The sequence below is a fragment of the Rhopalosiphum maidis genome, chromosome 2 (assembly GCF_003676215.2).
Source record: "Rhopalosiphum maidis isolate BTI-1 chromosome 2, ASM367621v3, whole genome shotgun sequence".
Taxonomy (NCBI): Eukaryota; Metazoa; Arthropoda; class Insecta; order Hemiptera; family Aphididae; genus Rhopalosiphum; species Rhopalosiphum maidis.
Window position 1 is genome coordinate 11,491,011 of NC_040878.1, and position 18,260 is coordinate 11,509,270.

Sequence of the window (18,260 nt, forward strand, 5' to 3'; positions counted from 1 at the left end):
TATGGCAGTAAAATAAGCTTTTACAAGTAGACTGAATGGGTTTTATAAATTATATAATTTATAATATTATTCTAAAGGATGTTGAATATAATTATTATATCACAAATGTTTCTTTAAAAATGCAGTTAATTACATTTAAAAACATTGTGCAACAAGTATTCTTAATTATTATTCTTTATATAATACACCCTTAGTAAAATCTTTAATTAAATTTAGACTTAATGTTGATTTTTCCCTCATATGATTACATAAAAAATTGGTATGACAGGTGAAACATTTAAGGATATGAAGTGCCAAGTAGTAAGTACCAACAAACTTTAGTGTTTAAATATCATTGCCATTAATTATTAAATAACAAAATTGTTTGCTCAAAACTATTAGGACAAATTGATTTTGGTTACAATTTATAAAGCCCACCACCCACAATTACTTTTGGTAAGAATGATTTCTTAAGTATAGCCAACTAAACTACTCATGGACGGATAGGCAAGTTTTGGCTTACCGAGAAATAATTATAAGGGCTTCATGAAAAAAAAATATATATAGAGGTTATATATATATAATATTTTTAAGCAAACAATCCTTTCTTACTTCTGTTGGAAAATAAATTTTAAAAAATCTATTAAAATATTACATTACAGAATTTATTATGTACAATTTTTTACCTAAGCCTTAAGGTAGTCCAAATAACACTTTATTCTTGATTTTTTTTTGAATTTTCATGCTCACTGATACGAGTATAAACATGTTTCTAATCGATAAACCCTTTGGAAAATGGACTGGTTCCATCACCATAACAGATACAAATACAACAAAATGAAGCTTTGTGTTTGAAACTATAAGACACCCATTTACGATTCCCACCATCATTTTGATTATTAGCTTTAATTGGTGCAAAAGGAACATTTATCTTAGGTTGAATATGATGGAATGACCAAAATTTTGAAAAATTTACCAGTGTTAGTTTTTTAAAATAGTTTTCAGATAATGTTAAAAAAAAAAATAAGAAACTTAATAACATTTGTTACAATATTAATTATTATCATAAGGCTAATATGTATAAAAAATCGTACCACTATTGAGTCCATTCAATTGATTTTCAGCTGATTTAGAATGTGATTATCATTGTCATATTCTTTGTAGGTGATTAAGATTTCTATCATAAAACTTTATATGAACAAATTTGTAAAAAAAATAGATACACTAAAATAGTAGTTACATTTAACAGTACCTAAAGGATATATTTGTAATTTGTATAAAGTAGTATATCATGGGACTGAAGTCAGGGAGGGGCCTCAATATTACATATAGGCGAGGGCTTAACGGGAAAATCCCGATTTCCCGGTGGGCCTATCCGCCCGTGAAACTACTAAACCATCATGTTCATATTGTATAACATTGTATTATTTATATATTTTTCAATATTCCAAAACTTATTAATTTCTATCTCAGTTTGTGTAATCTTGTATTGATTTTAACATTATTTTATATCTATATTTAAATAATCTATAACTTTAAATTAAATATGAATTATAATTTTACGTGGATAATACTTATTTGTATATTCATGAAATACAAAGTTGAATCTATACAGGCTGACATATTGTTCTCTGTTTCAAAAAAACTTTCTGTACCACATTACCCCCTTCCCCTTGTAGTGGGTATAATCTTATAAAATAAATAAAACTAATATTTCGATATGCCAGAACATATATGATATGATAATGAAGAGTTAAATTATGACATTTTATTAATGTGTAAGGAAATATAAAAAGATATTAGTGCCGATGATAATTGAAAGTTGAAATTAAGATATTAGTCAAATTAATTTTTATTCAAATGTAAAAAAACTGTTGTTAAAAAAACAAAATAATTATTCTCCATTTTCTTTTTCTTCAACTTTATTCTTTTTGGATTTTTTTTCTTTCTTGCTCTTCTTGCGTTTGACACTTGTATTCAGACTTTCGTTCTAAAAATAACAAACATGAATGATTCATAAGTTCTAAAGTTTATAATACAAAAAATACCTGTTGTTGCAAGACAAGGGATTCTTGGAGCGCATCATGCATGACATCAACATTCTTGGGAGGCTTTTCACCAGTCTCAAAATATTTGAGCCTATCCTCACATTGTTGTTTCATTTTTTGACCAAAAATATTACATGGATTATCTACAACAAAGGAAATATTAATATTATAATATAAGCTAAAAAAAATTCAAATAGAGATAAGAATTTTAATAATACCAGAAAAGGCATCAATTCGGCTGGCAATGCTTAATTTATTTGAAAGAAAACGAGAGGCACGTCCTTTAAATTGTCTGCCTGCTCGGCCAATGAATGTTGAATGATATATGAGACCATATTTAGGAGTGCTTGTTTTGGTTTTCATTGCTCTTAAAGAATAAATTAACAAAATGAATTAACAGTGAGCTACAAGGTTTAATATAGTTACCTGAAAAGTGCTTTTTCTGCACCCAGAATTTGAACGGTAGATGCAGGGCATTTAGCTAAATTTGTTAATGAACCAGCTTTGGAAATAAGCCTAGCTCCTACTTGTTCACCAATTAGAGCAGCCATATTAGGCGCAACAGTTCCCATTTTGTTTTTTAAATACTCCGATAGACTTCTTCTGTACTCGGATAATGATACGACACGGTTGGTGAACATCAATACATTTGTTAGATCAACTGGAGAAATATCCATACCTGATAAAAGGAATATTTTTACTATAGAATATCAATCATGTCTAATTTAATTATTACCCATTGATGATTTGGCAGCACTCAAGATCGCTGCTGCTTTGCCTGCATCCATTATGATCTCTTCAAGACCCTCATTTTTTCTTCAGTAAGTTGTTTTCGATCACCAATATATTTCACTACTTTAGCATATAAATAATTCTCAGGTACAATCTTGTAAAGTTCTGGGAAATGGTAAGAATACCATTCTCTATAGTAAAAGAATAAATTAAGTTTTAAAATTATGTTAACAAGCATTCAAATGTTTATATTATTACCTGATACGCATTGAGTAAGTGTTCAAGTCTTTGTCTAACTGATCAAGCAATGAAACACTATGTATGATCATATTATCTACTTTGTTAACATTGAACTTTACTTTAGCTCTAGAATAGCTGTGACCTAAACCCAATTGAGCAATACCTTCCAATTTCGGAGCAAAACCCTTCATGAGAGATGGAAAGTGGTATCTAATACCTACATAATATCAATAACATAAACTAATTATTAGTAACACTTTAATAAGAATAAATAATTAAGCATCTACACTTAATGAATCTATTAATTTAGTAATTAATATTACTTACCTGAAACATAAAAACATATTTTATGATAAAAAGAATTTATTATTTTATAGAACTTTTAAGAATTATTGGCCATTTAAAATTTGTAAGAAAATTATTAAATTTAAAAGCATGATAATTTTTTTTATTTAAATTGTTATATCAAAGCAAAATGAAACAAAACAGACCTCTCAATATTTCGAGCACAAATCCAGTATGTTGTATCTTGAGCCCGAGCTTTTCATTAATGCTCGCACCCAATTTTCCATCAGCAATTCCCAAAGTGACTTTTGACATTTTACCCACTTTAGGCACATTGGTTTCTAAAAATATTTGCAGACTCTCGGGCAATACACCTATGAATGTGATAATAAATAACTTGATGAAACCAGGACACAGCAGACGGACGTCAGATTTTATTGTTTTGTACCTTCAGAGATGCTGTTGATGGATTCCAATGCGTCAACTGACGTTTTGAAAGGAGCAAATGCCAATAGCTCAATGATTTTGGTGAATCGCTGCAAGTCGCGAACAGATTTTTCAACTTCTGATAATTCTGAACCTATTTCTTCAAATTCTTTAACTTTAAACAGTGTGAAGCCGGTGGCATGCTCGTAAAGGACTGTTAGTTTTGCCTGCGGAAACGAAGATATTTAGAACGTAAAATTCTACTAAATCTAGAATTTAAGCTTAAGCCGAACAATTAGGCGCTTAAAATACATCCATAAAATTGAATTAATTTAAATTTCAGTCAAGTTCAATTATTAAAATTCTCGACAATATTTTTGGAATGGAAACTATCAAAAAATATAATTCAGGTAATATATAACCATTTTATTATAAATATAATAAATTAGTTAAAACAAATAGGTATGCAGATAATTCAATTAAAATTTTATTTCAATTTTTTTAAGTAATATAAATTCCAATGACCGTCATTCATTACATTTTTATATTTTTTTAAATAAATACATTCTTTAAAGTATAGTTAAAATATAAAAACATAAATTAATATCTATTTATTTTACTATGTTAGAACACTACACATTACTGCAATCCAGTATGAAAATATTGATATTAGTAACATTCATATTATTTATTTCATAAACAGAAAAATAAACTTATACTTAGATTAATTATTTTTAAATATACAAATTCAATAATATGGAATACAGGTTCTTTAATATCTAAAGGGTAGGGTACTATTAATAAAATATTTAGAAATAAATATTAAATATATTGTTCAAAAATAATTTTATATAAGAAAATATTTAAGGTTCTTTTGATTAAATGTACAAGTATAATTTTCCATTTACAGTGTTTGAAATAAATAATAAGAGTATTAAAAAACTAAATACTAAAATAAGTGATTGATCTAGACTTTTAAGCTTATTTACGAATACCTCCAAGCATATAATAATATAATGTATCTTATGTATTTTAACATAAGTCAATTTATATAAGATAAAAATATGTAATAACACAGGTCGGTCTAAATGTATATTTTTAAATTCTGTCTATGCATCAGATGGATTAAATGTATACAGGACCTTTATAACTTCAAAAACAGAATTAAAAAGTATATACATTTATACCAACATAGAACAGTATTTCAATTAAATTACACAGTGTAATAAATAAGTGAGGAAAAAATGAGAGCTTTATTGTTATACATTATACAAATATTTTATTGAAAAATTACAAAAAAAAATATATATAAATATAAGATTAAAATTAGACATAAAAATAGCCAATTAAAAAAAAAAAAAGTGAAATGAATTATTAATACACGTTTTTGTTTATAAAAAAAGAATATTTTATAACTAATACAACTTGCAGGTGTTGTAGATAACGTAATGGTAACCATTGCAAATTAATTTAGCAAATAGTAATTATTATATTGATTTAGATATATTCAAAAGTTAAATAGATATTTAATTATTGTTTTACTAATACTACATTATGTATAGATAAGCTACTATTGTGTTTAACTATAAAGTATACGATAAGTATATTTATTTACATGAGTTAAATGATTAATCAATTTTTATTTTTTTACTAAAAAGGGCAAATATACAATTTAAAATATTGTTAACTATTAAATCCACTATACTCGGTCCATCAAGAGAACCGCACCACAGACTAACCTAAATCAGTTATTTTTTGCGCTTCCCAAGTGATACTTGGCCATAGGCAAACTGGTTTTTATAGCAGAGTAACGCAGGGGATTGCGCAGAATCAGTGCTTTCTCTAGCTTGATTGAGTATAGATAATCGCTAGTCACCTAATATAATATAATCGATAAATAATAATTTAATTTTAATTGAATGTCAAGTTGATTTTATTCACTTGAATAAATATTAGTATGATATAGGGGGTTGTATAATTATTAAGAACCAGTAATATTTTATTTCATGGTGATAAGGAGTGTTCTTTTTAATGGTTTATCTAAAACATAAATACACTAAACGTATTTTATCTGAATCAGCTTTATGGATATTTTAATGAATCATAAAAGGTAAACAGTATACCAGGATAAACAGAAAACAATAACAACTAGTCTTTATAAAGTAGTACAATAATACATTACAAACAAATAAATGACTATTTGATATTTATTATTACACCAATTTCTTTTTAAACATAACAGTTCCAACAAAAGAAAGGAATTAAATTCTGATAAGACCAATAGATGAAAAAATAATAAAAATTCAAACAGTAACCTAACTAAATATTTATATTTCAAAAAATTACTCCAAACATATAATATGTCCTAAAACTATTCACATCAGTTCACATGGAAAAATGATTTGCATAAAAGTGAAATAGAAGATGTTAACTTCTACAACTTAATTCGATCACAATTTTTATAATATAACCATATTAAACATATTAATTACCTAACAAAAAAGGTTAACTAAAAAATATGATTAAGGTAGGTATAGTTTTTACTCTATATAGAATAATGTAAATATTTTATATCATTATTTGTCAATTAAAAGTTTAAAAAAATAAAATCAATAAATTGTATACATATAACTCATTAATTTTTACTTCTGGATGATACCAACAATTTTGTAAGTGAAGAAGCTTCAGGAAACAAATTGTGATAGTTTGTTACGGGCACATATGCTGCAGTGATTACACGTCCACCAAACCATCGCCCATGTAAAGCTGCTACAGATGCAAGCGCAGTTTCAATTGTTGTACATTTGACATACACATTGCCCTGTGGAGATGCTTTATCCACATACACATGCAATACACCACCATGTTTGTTACATTCCTCGATAACATCATCTCTAATTTCAGTTTCCCAAGTAGTATTACTATCTACATCTTCTTTGTTTGGATCAAACATGTTGGCTAACAAAAAGCATTGAGTTGCGATTGGAGGAGTCACCTGAACAGCTGGTGTAGCTGGAGCTGCTGGTGTTACTCCAGTCGCAACTTGAAGTGCATTGGCAGCAGCTTGTGGAATTGGGAATCCAGTACCTTCTGCTAATTTGTACATCAGTTGGAGCCTCCCTGTAGCTCCCAAATCATAACCCGCTCTGTCCAACTCGTCAACTTCAAAAGCAGTTTTATCATACATAGAATGATTTTCAGTCACATGACCAACTTTCATAGGCCGTCCAGCTATTTCAAATCCATTCAAATGTTCAAGGGCTTTTTTAGCATCTTCTGCATTGCGATACGTTAAAAATCCATAACCTTTAGATCGGCCTGTTTCTGTGTCCATCATTAATTGTATGTTATCAACATGTCCAAAAGGTTCAAATATTCCTCTCAACATTTCTTCAGTGATGTTGTAGTGTAATGAACCAACATATAATTTCATTGGTCCATAATGTGTACGTTGTACCATATTTGGCATTGAATTAGCCATACGATTTTTTTCTGCCTGAGTGGGCTGAACAACGATAGGAACACCTAAAAGCTTTTGACCGTTCAGACCCATAGCAAGTGGAACTGATTCAGGATCTTTAAATTCTATGTAAGCAATACCCTTAAACCGACGAGTTTTATTACAAGTGATCATTCTAACATCCCTGACTTTGCCAACAGATGAAAAAAATTCTTCTAAATCTCTAGCTCGGATTGTTTTTGAAAGTTGCATACAAAACACTGTCCTAGCATCTCTTTCTTCAGGAGTTAACATACTAGCAGGTGGCACTTTGGATGCCAAAGGTGATTGTTTTCTACCGTATCGCGGAGGAGGTAAGGGTGGTCCATATTTGGGTAGTTTGACCGGAGAGCGCGAACGACTCCGTTTGTCTTTAGATGTGCGTCGGCGCGAATGTCGGTCTCTGGAACGACTACGATGTCTGTCCTTAGAACGACTTTTTCGTCGATGTTTGCGATCTTTGGACCGACTGTGTTTGCGGGACTTGTCGCGCGACCGAGATCTAGTACGATGGCGACTTTTATGAGACTTGTCTTTGTCTTTACGTGATTTTTCCTCAGTGCCGTTACTTTCTTTTGGCTGCGATTCTGGCTCTTTTTTGTTATAGGGCGCTTCAAGCAACGCTTCGATGTCAAAATCGTCCGCCATTATCAATTTGACTGAAGATGGAAGGAAACGGCAGGACAAGATTGCGTAACAAAACAAATAGTATTAGTTCGGCACAGACCACGGACTTAACTACGTATGTAAGTATATATATATTATATTGTGCGTGGTATAACGGACGTTTTATCGTCCATATACGCGAAATGACAAGTGGTGACGGGACCGGTGATTATGCAACAGTCGTAGCGGAGATGATAAAATAACGTGCCCCGCAAAGATTTGACCGTCAGCCTAGCAACGCGCGCGCACAAACATACACACACACACACACACACTCATTATTTAAATAAATAGTACGAGAGCTCACGCGTTTTCCGACATGGAGAAAAATCTAGAAAACGCGAACCCGAGTTTAATAAAATGCGCAAAGCACGCGTTGGGTGACTAACTCCGTCTTGGCCAACAAACAAGAAAACGTTGTTTCACGGATCAACGATGAGGTGCATAATCACCGAATGATCGTATGCGGAAGTTGCAGGATGAAAACGAAAAATATTGTAATAAAATAATAATTGTGTTCAGTGTGGTTCAACTCACCATTGTCGTAGTCGTGTAGAATGCGGCGAGAACACAGTAGTAGGATTTCGGGCGGAATTCCGTCCGTTGGCTGCTTCACTATGACTGACACTACACGTGTTGTTGGGACATCTTCGAAACAATTACAAAATAATTTAATCGTCGCGTGGGCGAGCAACAAACAAAAAACCGCGTCAAAATGACACGGGTAACGCGCCGAAACAACGTGTTCGGGACGCCTGATGAAGTTGTGAATTTGGTTGTGGACGGCGGAACGGACATGCCAGGGGCACTGTCTTGCGACCGGATGATGTTAGTAACAGTATTTTGGTAATGACGCCGCGTCGCGCCACAGTACTCATACCCTAGTCACGGTTATTGATGCTGGTTACTACTGTGGTGAAACGGGTGGGGCACATTTGCGCGGCAATTTTGAATTTTCGATTAAAATAAAGTAATTGTTTTTACTATTGTGTCGTTGTGGAGAAGTGAAAGAGTATTTAAAATACTTTAAAAGAAGTAATTTATTATCTTTAACTAAAATGTAAGAATCTCATAAATTAATAACACACAATATTAGAAAACGTTTTTAAGAATAGTTATTGTAATACAAAGTTTGCCCTTTAATCCAATGATAAATTGATGAAAATGTTTTAAAATTACAACTTACTGTGCTATAAAAATAGTAAAAGCTTTATAGAAAGTTAATTTAGATCTGATTGATACTTGTTTGGATTTCAGGATTGCATTAAACTTAAAGAAGTACTTATTAGCTGAATTAATTTTGTTTAGTATTTACTTATGGTTATTGCCCGACATACTTAATTCTAACCCTAAATATTTGAAGTTCTCTAGGCCTCTCAAACTCCTTGTCTCTTACTATACTATTATTATGTCTACTGTTCTTCTCTGACAATATCATGTACTTGGTCTTTTCTTCATTTATAATTAAACCTATTTGTTTGTTTTTGTTGATGAGAGCTTCTGTTATACTATGAAGGTCATTTTCTGTTTCTGATAGACGATAATAATACTATATCATCAGAGTAGGTTTTCTATTAGTTTGATAGTTGAAGATCTTTGAAAATTGGTTCCTAGCCTCTGGTGTTTAGTACCTTTCTAACCAATTCATCTAATGCAATATTAAATAGCAATGACAAGAATCTATCTCCCTTCTCAATTCTGTGTTGACCATAAATTCCTTCGACAGTTAGCTGTTAAATTTGACCATACATAAGGAATGTTGTTGAGATTAATGTTTGAATTTAATTATAAATTAGATTCAATAAAACCAAGTATGTATATTTTAAAGATATAGTCAAATTATTGATTCATGACAGAAGTGTATACCGTAATGCGGAAATTAATTAAACACCAGTATACCTACAATATAATTTAATGATTATAAATAAATATAGTTAGCAATACTTTAAAAATTGAGTACCACAAGTCCACAAAACATATAATGTGTATTTAATTACAATGTAGATATATTACATGATTATTAAATTATGTAAAGTACATGTGTAATTTTACAGTAAAACTATCATAGATTTTTATTTTTCTCATTGATTAATTTAGTAGGAAGATACTTGTCTATAGAGTATAGACACATGTAAACATGTATTATTGTAAGACAATATTAATTGAGTATAATTAACTTAGAAACTTTGTTTTTATTTAATACATCACAAAATTAAGTACTTATTAGTTAGTCATGAGCCCTTTATACTTGTTTTTTATTTCAGATATAATAAATGTTATTATTTATAAATAATAATAATCATATTTTTATTGGATATGATGTTATTGTAGTTGAATAATTAAGTAGTTAATATGAGACATGCAATTTGATATTTGCTCATTTGATGATAATAATGAAAATAATATTTTCATTAGAGGTCAATATAAAATGAAACCACTGAAAATTATAGTTGATTTTATGTATATATTTAATAATTGCAATAAGATAGCCTCAGTCCAAATGTAATACACAGTTTTGTTAAGTTAATACAAATCAAAAATATAATAATAATTTGTAACGTTTAATATCAATTTAAAAAAATAATGTTTAGTTTATTTTACTTATATACTATTATAATATTATCACTGACTAGATTTTAATGGTAATATTAAGTATTAAATAGCAAGTGGTATATTCATTATCATTTTAATATAAATACTGACAAATTCAACTATTTAATACTTATTTTAATGACTAGTTTACAAATTATTAATAAAACATTACATATTCCCTTAATAATATTAATTTGAAGAAGTATTGAATAATAATATAATAATAATTTAGTCTAATAACTGTTTAACATTAAATTCACTTAATATTATTAGTAAAATAAACCGTTTGATTATAATATAAGTTAAATTAAAATATGTAATCAATAAATGTTTTAAATAAGTTTTTTGAGATCATAATATTTATAACCTTAGTTTATGCACAGCTGTTCAGTTTCACCAAATTCAGTAAACATTTCACCATCCATTGTATAACTTATGACATATTTTAAAGGTATAATTTTCTATAAAGTAATACAATTCAAATAAATATTAAAAAAATTATCATTTATATAGATTACTAACCTTGTTTAGAGTTGCAACTAGTATGATTTGTACAATGGTTTCTTGTGGTAAAAATGCATTATAAATAGGAAGATTGGTTCTTGATTGTGGTAATATACGTAACCTACAGTCCTAAGAGAAATAAAAACAATAATATTTATTAAATAATAATAAGTTGACTACAGATTTATATTTTACTTTTGGAACAACTGGTTGGAATGAGAAATTAAATAACGGCAGTTTACATTTGCTTCTGGTTGTAACAACAAAAACTATAACGTCTTCTCTTGGTTTGTTTGCTGCTAAATGTAGTTCTGTACTAATATCATTCTTATCAAATAAGCTCACAATAGTGAAATCAGGATCTTAAATAAGTTTAAAATAAACTTTAATAATTAGATTATGATTAATAAAAGTACTCACAAATATAAGTATACATTATAGATATATAATAATACATTTTAAAATATGTTTTTTCAATTATTAATTTCAATTGTTAAATGATTTAATATGAATATCATATTTAATTTTAAAATGTGAATAAATAAAATCATTGTACATACATGGAATAATGTCTTCAAGTTTAATATTAATATCACCAAGAGGTTTTATCTGAATACTATAATTTTTGGGTTGTTCAAATATTATTGAATCTTGTGTACCCAACAATGGTTCATCTGATGGATCGTTTTTTTTTATAATATCTGAATTGAATTCTGTGTCTTTCAAGTTAAATGGTCTATAGAATAATATACACTTAATATTTATGTATATACATATGTATTAAAAATTATAAGATAAAAACTTACTTTTCAAAATTTTTAGTTTCATTAGGTTTATTCAAAATATCTTTTCCAAGAATATTTAATTCTTCAAATAAGTCAACATTTGAGACATTGTCTTTAATTTCTACACGCTTTTGAGAATTTACAACTTCTAAAAAATGGGTGTTACAACTGTATTTTAACTATAGTTAAATATAGATTAATTATAGATTATTCATACCAGGCAGTGAAGGTATGAATCCTTTTAAAGGATGTGAAATTTGCAAAAAATCATCTAATTCATTAATATTTGCTGATCCATTATTTGGAAAATTATTTTTTTCACAATTGGATTCACTTAAAAAGTCCTTTTTACCTATAATCATTAATAAAAATGTTCATTTCATTATTGGTTTTAAACAAAGTAGTTAAGCACTGGAAATGAAAACATTTTTATAAATAAGAACAAATTATTTGAATAAAAATAAAGCAGTTTTTGTGAATAAATGATAAAATTAGGAAAATATAAATATAAATTGTGTACTTGTAATATGCACATAATATATTTTACCAGGTGAAACAGATGATGTACTAAGATCTAACAAATTTTCCTCATTTTCTTGATCAATTGGTTTATTATGATTGAGGTTTTCTAGAACTTCATTGTATGTTTTTAATGTTTCATTTACTTCATAATTAAGTTTAATTATTTTTCCTGTAATAATAATAATTTTTTTTTAAAAACATATATCATTTTATTAAGAACTAAGTATTTGATGGTTTTGTATTATTATCATAAATAAATAATTAAATATAAGTTTTAAAAGAAAAATTTAAACATAGAAAAAGAATAAATATTTATTTAACATAGGATTGTCAGCCAATGCTATTAAAACAAATTTGTAAGAAAATGTTTGTACAAACATAATAACTTACTTATAAGAATAGCTAATGCCCTAATGGTTAAATATGTTTTTTTTATCTTGAATGTATACAAACAATTATTTATACTTTTATAGTTATCAAAACATTAATCAAACAAAATCACAACTAAGATACTTACTAACAGTATCCTCATTTTCTGGAATTTCTAGTGATAACATTGTTTGAACTTTTGGTTCCAATTGTTTTACAGTATCATACAACTCTTTAATTAGTTCTAAATCATTTGGCGAACCAGAACCACCACAATATGATTTGAGCATTTCTGATAATAATTTAACATTATTTGAAGTTATCTCGATATCAGCTAACATATTACTTATTCTTTCTGCTTTCTGCTCTTCCTATATTATAACATTAATATATTATCACACCTTTAAAATCGTGGAATTTCAAACATACTTCTTCAACCATAGATTTAATTAATTCATTTGCAGCTTTGAGATCTTCTGATTTTTTACTTTTAAGCAACTTCTGAAGCAATATTGATTTTTCTCCGTTCAAGATTGACATTTTATTGGAATCTATTTTAGAAGCAGAAGCTGCTTTCGATGGCATATTTTCAAATAAAAAATCCTATAGCAAATATAGACTATTACAAATTTGTTAAATATCAAACAGTTATTTATAAAATTTTACCTTTACTACACCTTGTTTTTTTAACATATCTAAGGCATCTTGTATCTTAATTTCTTTGGGGAATTGTGTTGACCATAATCTAAGAAGTTCAATTATTTTGTTTTTTATTAATTCTGGTGTGTGAATTCCATTGCAGTTGGGAGATACTAAACGTATAAGTTCATTAAGAAAACGGAATTTACCAACTTCAGCTTGAAAACTAGCACTACCGGTCTGCATACATATATCTAATAACTAAAATACATTTCATTATAAAATAATTTAAAATTTTATTTTATTTTATTAAAAATGTTCAACATACATGAAGGGCTTGTAAAGCTTCCCATTCTTGCATTGAATGAATTTTGGCTAAAATACACTTTGCAGCTAATGGTGCACATTCTGGATCTCTTTGTACAAATCCACTAAAAGCAATCATTGCAGCACTGTCAATTTTTTCGTTGCTATTTTTAGTTGCTCTTTCTAAAATAAATATAAATTAATAACAAATTAATTAATTAATTAAATTTTAATTAATATATACATTAATATGTTTTGTTACATTTTATTATTAAATTTAACATGGTGTTATCTGATTTATCACATTAGACTAGCTTTATTTTTATGTTTACAATGATTAGTAAAAATGTTTCTCTTCAGTTACCATTATTCCAGGTATTGGTTTGACTTATTTGAATATTATTTGATGACTGATGTTAACTATTATTACTTCAGGTGTTTTTGTTAGTTTGAATAACGCTTATAAGTGTATACTACATTTTTAAGTTTTTTTTAGTAAAAATTAGAATCCATTATTAATTATTGTGAAAATAGAGAAAGCATATTTTTATATTATTTCAAACCATATTTCTTTAAAGATTTAATATCCATTATTTTCTTCTTTCTTACTTAGATTATTTTTTCAAATGCATCAAACTGATTGGGTTAATATTTTTATTTTTACTTCAGTTATTTCTGGAAATTGTATACAAACATAAATTAGGGTTCTTGGTAAGAATATAAATAATACATTTCAAATTTTTCAAGTATTTTTACATCTGTTTTCTTCCTTTTTAATTTATATTGTTTGTTTGCTTCACTAGGGTAAAATACTATTTTTCTTACACAGCAGTTTATACAAATGTAAACTAAAAAAAACAAAGGCATAACAGTTTATTTAAATAAAAAATAAAATTATATAAATATTAAAATTATTATAAATATAATTATTAAAATATGTTACTAAGAATTAATAGAAGTGTCCAAAGATATATACATTTTAACTACCATAATTCTTAAATTATTAATTTTTCCAAGAAATATAATTTGTTACTTTTATTTAGGCACAATTAAAGTAAAATTCAAATAAAATAAATTTTTTTTTGGAAGACTATATGCCACCACTCATAATTTTCTAATTATAAAATCTTATAAAATGAAATACTTTAGTAACTACATATTTGTAATCAGCATGTTATAAGAAGAAATTTAGACCCAGGACACTTCTATAATAATAGTTACTTAATATTATTTGCATCAGCCAAGTTATGCTCAGTTGCCAATTGATTATGTTAACTTATCCATTACAAAATTAATACTTTCATGCAAGAATTATGTGCGATTTTATAAAATGTTAAAGTTATACAAAGAAATAAAATTATAAATATTTATATAATATTAATATATTTATTTAATAATTAACAAATACCATAAGAACTTAGACAAACAAATAAAATATATTTCAACGGCAAATTATAATGTGTAGATAATAGATGTATGAATGGTGCTTTTAACTTAAATTAGTCAGTAACATAAAAGTTTGATAGTGATTACTTATCTAACAGATCTATATTTTCTTTAATTTTAATATTTTTAAGTCTTAAAATTGTTCAATACTTATATTGGTGATTTTGAAATATTATTCCATTAATCATATCGTACAACAAATGATTAGGAAAAATACATTTTAAAATTTTAAATGGTTATAGATATGATTAATTCACATTAAAAGAATCATCTACTAAAAAAATAGGAATGCTTTAATTACTATTTTCTGCTATAAAATATAAAACAAATTTTGTTAGATAAGCACTGACAATGTTATTTATTTAAAATTAAATTTTTCAGTAAACTGAGAATAATATCTAATTTTTAAACATATTTTTGATATAAATATAATATAGTTATTAGTTACACACGTACACACAAAGAAAAAATGTTAAAATAAGTATCAAAGTATCTAGTGGCTAATCTAAATATATGTCCAAATAACAATTAGGTAAAAATAGTAAAGGTTTTTTTAAAATTAAATAACGTCATTTTATGAATGAAACAACTAAGAAAAAAAGTACCATTTTTCATTTATTAACAGATTGAGCACCAATACTATAAATTCCGATTTGGCCATAATGCCACAAAGGGTTTATAAACGCTTAAATGTGATTTGTAAATAGAGCTACATAGGGTCTCCAAAATTACCAATATTACTACATGGCACATGTCACATATAACGACTGTTGTGTTGAGAAAAGTTAGTGACCTTGTTATAAAATTAAAATATAAGCATACAAGACAATAGACATAGCATTGATATAATAATATTATGTTATTATTTTATTTTTCGTGGTCAGTATGTATTAATGTTTAAAGTGATATTATGTAAATATAACTTAAGACTAATTTACATATATTATTAAATCACACAGTACAAGCGTCTTATCTGTAAACAACGCACGAGTGTATTTATTCACGGTATCTAATCAACTTGTACAACAAACCGATGTGCAGTATGCAATTTTAACTCACCAATTAGAGCTTCTAAGCTCGTGGACACTATAATTGGATCGATGTCCATCATTGAGTGACAATCGTTCACAATGTGCACTATGTGTCGGTCCGAGGTACACGCAAGGATTGGGTGATAAATTGTAGGCACAAGTAATTATTAGTACAGTCAATTGTTTCGTACCCACTCGATTGCCTACATTGCGCAGTGTTACTAATAATTAATGTATTTTAGTCGACATAACGACACAACCGACAGTGTACAGAAATATTATGCTACATAGATATTTGTTATAAGTTTTGACTCGTGAGTAGTAGCCAGTTGTAGCCGAAGTTTGTTTGGACTTAGGACGTTGTACGCGAAGAATATGAAAAAAAAAACATATCGCGTAGGCGTGCGTGGCCGAATAGCTGCTGATACGAGCGGTGCCGTTATCTTCCCCTATCATTTATCTACATTATCATAAAAAGGGGATACATTTTGTGCACTAACTACTACGTGTAGTAGGTAGTTCGTGATTTTGTGATGCGAATTTCCGTGCGTATTCTTCAGTGGTATCAGCGTATCACTCACCAATGGACAATGATCATTATTTATGGAATAAGTTATGTCTACACAAAATATATTATTGTTTATAATAATTATATTATACCATTTATACTTATGTAACATCGTAATATTATTTAGTTTTATGTATATAATATTTAGATCATCATTGTTTTATTTTATTATGTTTATCACATTTATTAATAAGCTGTTTGCCGCTTGTTTATCTTTGCCCTTTTATAAAGCATTTCAAAATTATAATCTAATTATTTTAACATTAAATCTTACTATTTTAGTATTTTAATGTAATTACAATATTGCTAGGAATTTGATAATTAATGTTAGGTATCGAAAAATGTAGTAACATTTTTAATCTATAAGTATTGAATAAGTTTAACAAATCTGTTTATTTCAATAACTTAGGGGGTGCTAAAAATTAATCACAGATGATTCTAAAGTCGATCTTCCTTTGATAGAAAATATAATGTATTATTATGCATTTAATATCCGATATCCCCCTTCTCTAAAAAATCCTCGTGACTGTTGTTGAAAATATTATCTTGTAAATTGTGTGTATTTTTATGACTCTTTTACAAGGAAAAAAATTTATATATTTTTAGTAATCATTATCAGAAAAATCCCTCAAGTATATAGGTAAGCATGTGCTGTATAGTATAGCCAGTATAGATGTTGAGTTTACCTTGTCATTGAGTATGACATATATGAATAATGTATGTGATAAATTTGAATTAAACAAATAACGATAAAAATCATTGTTACCGAAGAAAAAATTTCTGAGACAAAGCTGTCTATTTTTTTTTTTTTGTAGTTACCTAACAATTATTTCAATAACAATATTAAAATTTTAATAAATGTTTGTATCTAAATATTTTTGTGTTTTTTTTTTTGGAATAATTTAAGAAGTATATAGGTAACCACTAGGAATTTCCAATTTTGATCTTTTAAAAGTACACATTTTACCAGAAACCTTTCTCAAAGATGACGATTGGAATATTAATTTTTTCCTAGAAAAAGTGTTTCAGACAGTCTCTATTTTTATGTGCAACAGCACACACAGTGTGTAGTAGCAAATAGACGAAAAAAGTTTATGTTTACTACTTACGAGTACAACCCTTAAAAAATGTTTGCCTATATATGCTAAAAAAAAAACAAAAAAATGGTGAAGTGTGTAGTAGCAAAATTTACAAAAATAGGGACTGTCTTCAGATACAATAATAATAATAAAAGTAAAGTTCGGTCACCCATGTTATAGAATATTGTAGTATATTTTTGTTATCGGGTTGTTTGAGGTAAGCTCTAAACCTGCTATAGGCGCATCTATAGATAGTGGTATAGGCATATAATATTACCTTTTTGTTAATAATAATTTAATTGTATAAAATATAAATAATGGTTGGGAAATTAGGTGTTATTTTAATGTATTTTAAATTCTAAAAGGACTGATTAAATTCATTTACTGTTTGTTCGTCATCTAACTATTTACGTTCTAAAATGAACATTTTTATTAGTTAGAGCGATTGGTTTAATTTCAGAATCTGAACAGTATTTTGTTCTATCTTTGTCAATTTTTTATTATCTATGTGTATATAGTTTTGTTTTCAATATTTTAGTAAATT

The 18,260-nt window shown here is 27.4% G+C and overlaps 3 protein-coding genes across 5 annotated transcripts; all 3 read right to left on the reverse strand.

Annotated features, from left to right (window-relative positions):
* Nucleotides 1-1,813: 1,813 nt before the first annotated feature.
* Nucleotides 1,814-8,551, reverse strand: LOC113551511 (nucleolar protein 56). Its single transcript, XM_026953780.1, is given in 10 exon segments — nucleotides 1,814-1,969; nucleotides 2,028-2,170; nucleotides 2,246-2,394; nucleotides 2,454-2,706; nucleotides 2,764-2,838; nucleotides 2,841-2,950; nucleotides 3,018-3,216; nucleotides 3,491-3,658; nucleotides 3,733-3,937; nucleotides 8,413-8,551. Coding segments are annotated over 10 exon segments (1,401 nt in total). The 5' UTR covers nucleotides 8,416-8,551; the 3' UTR covers nucleotides 1,814-1,873.
* LOC113551510 (RNA-binding protein 39-like) lies at nucleotides 6,254-8,547 on the reverse strand. Its single transcript, XM_026953779.1, has 2 exons — nucleotides 8,413-8,547; nucleotides 6,254-7,868 (listed from the first exon to the last, which is right to left on the reverse strand). The coding sequence occupies exon 2, from the start codon at nucleotides 7,855-7,857 to the stop codon at nucleotides 6,346-6,348; it is 1,512 nt and encodes a 503-aa protein (XP_026809580.1). The 5' UTR covers nucleotides 7,858-7,868; nucleotides 8,413-8,547; the 3' UTR covers nucleotides 6,254-6,345.
* A 2,159-nt stretch (nucleotides 8,552-10,710) lies between the features above and the next one.
* On the reverse strand, nucleotides 10,711-16,774 carry LOC113552332 (ADP-ribosylation factor-binding protein GGA1). Of its 3 annotated transcripts, none has more exons than XM_026955177.1 (12): nucleotides 16,098-16,774; nucleotides 13,615-13,775; nucleotides 13,314-13,547; nucleotides 13,077-13,250; nucleotides 12,796-13,018; nucleotides 12,304-12,447; nucleotides 11,974-12,108; nucleotides 11,778-11,904; nucleotides 11,532-11,707; nucleotides 11,167-11,333; nucleotides 10,990-11,100; nucleotides 10,711-10,928 (listed from the first exon to the last, which is right to left on the reverse strand). In XM_026955177.1, the coding sequence occupies exons 1-12, from the start codon at nucleotides 16,147-16,149 to the stop codon at nucleotides 10,836-10,838; spliced, it is 1,797 nt and encodes a 598-aa protein (XP_026810978.1). In that variant the 5' UTR covers nucleotides 16,150-16,774; the 3' UTR covers nucleotides 10,711-10,835. The 3 variants fall into 3 exon arrangements, with proteins under 3 accessions (XP_026810978.1, XP_026810979.1, XP_026810980.1); XM_026955178.1 differs by lacking the exon at nucleotides 16,098-16,774 and adding an exon at nucleotides 14,202-14,261; XM_026955179.1 differs by lacking the exon at nucleotides 16,098-16,774 and adding an exon at nucleotides 13,957-14,090.
* Nucleotides 16,775-18,260: the final 1,486 nt, after the last annotated feature.

Bases quoted from the DNA above. Each gene is read 5' to 3' on its own strand.
- LOC113551510 (XM_026953779.1), bottom strand. From the start codon at position 7,857: ATGGCGGACGATTTTGACATCGAAGCGTTGCTTGAAGCGCCCTATAAC.
- LOC113552332 (XM_026955177.1), bottom strand. From the start codon at position 16,149: ATGATGGACATCGATCCAATTATAGTGTCCACGAGCTTAGAAGCTCTA. The intron at 13,548-13,614 runs GTATGTTGAACA...AATGTATTTTAG, and splicing joins AAGCTTTACAAGCCCTTCAT to TTATTAGATATATGTATGCA. The intron at 11,708-11,777 runs GTAAGTTTTTAT...ATTATTCTATAG, and splicing joins GAAACTAAAAATTTTGAAAA to ACCATTTAACTTGAAAGACA.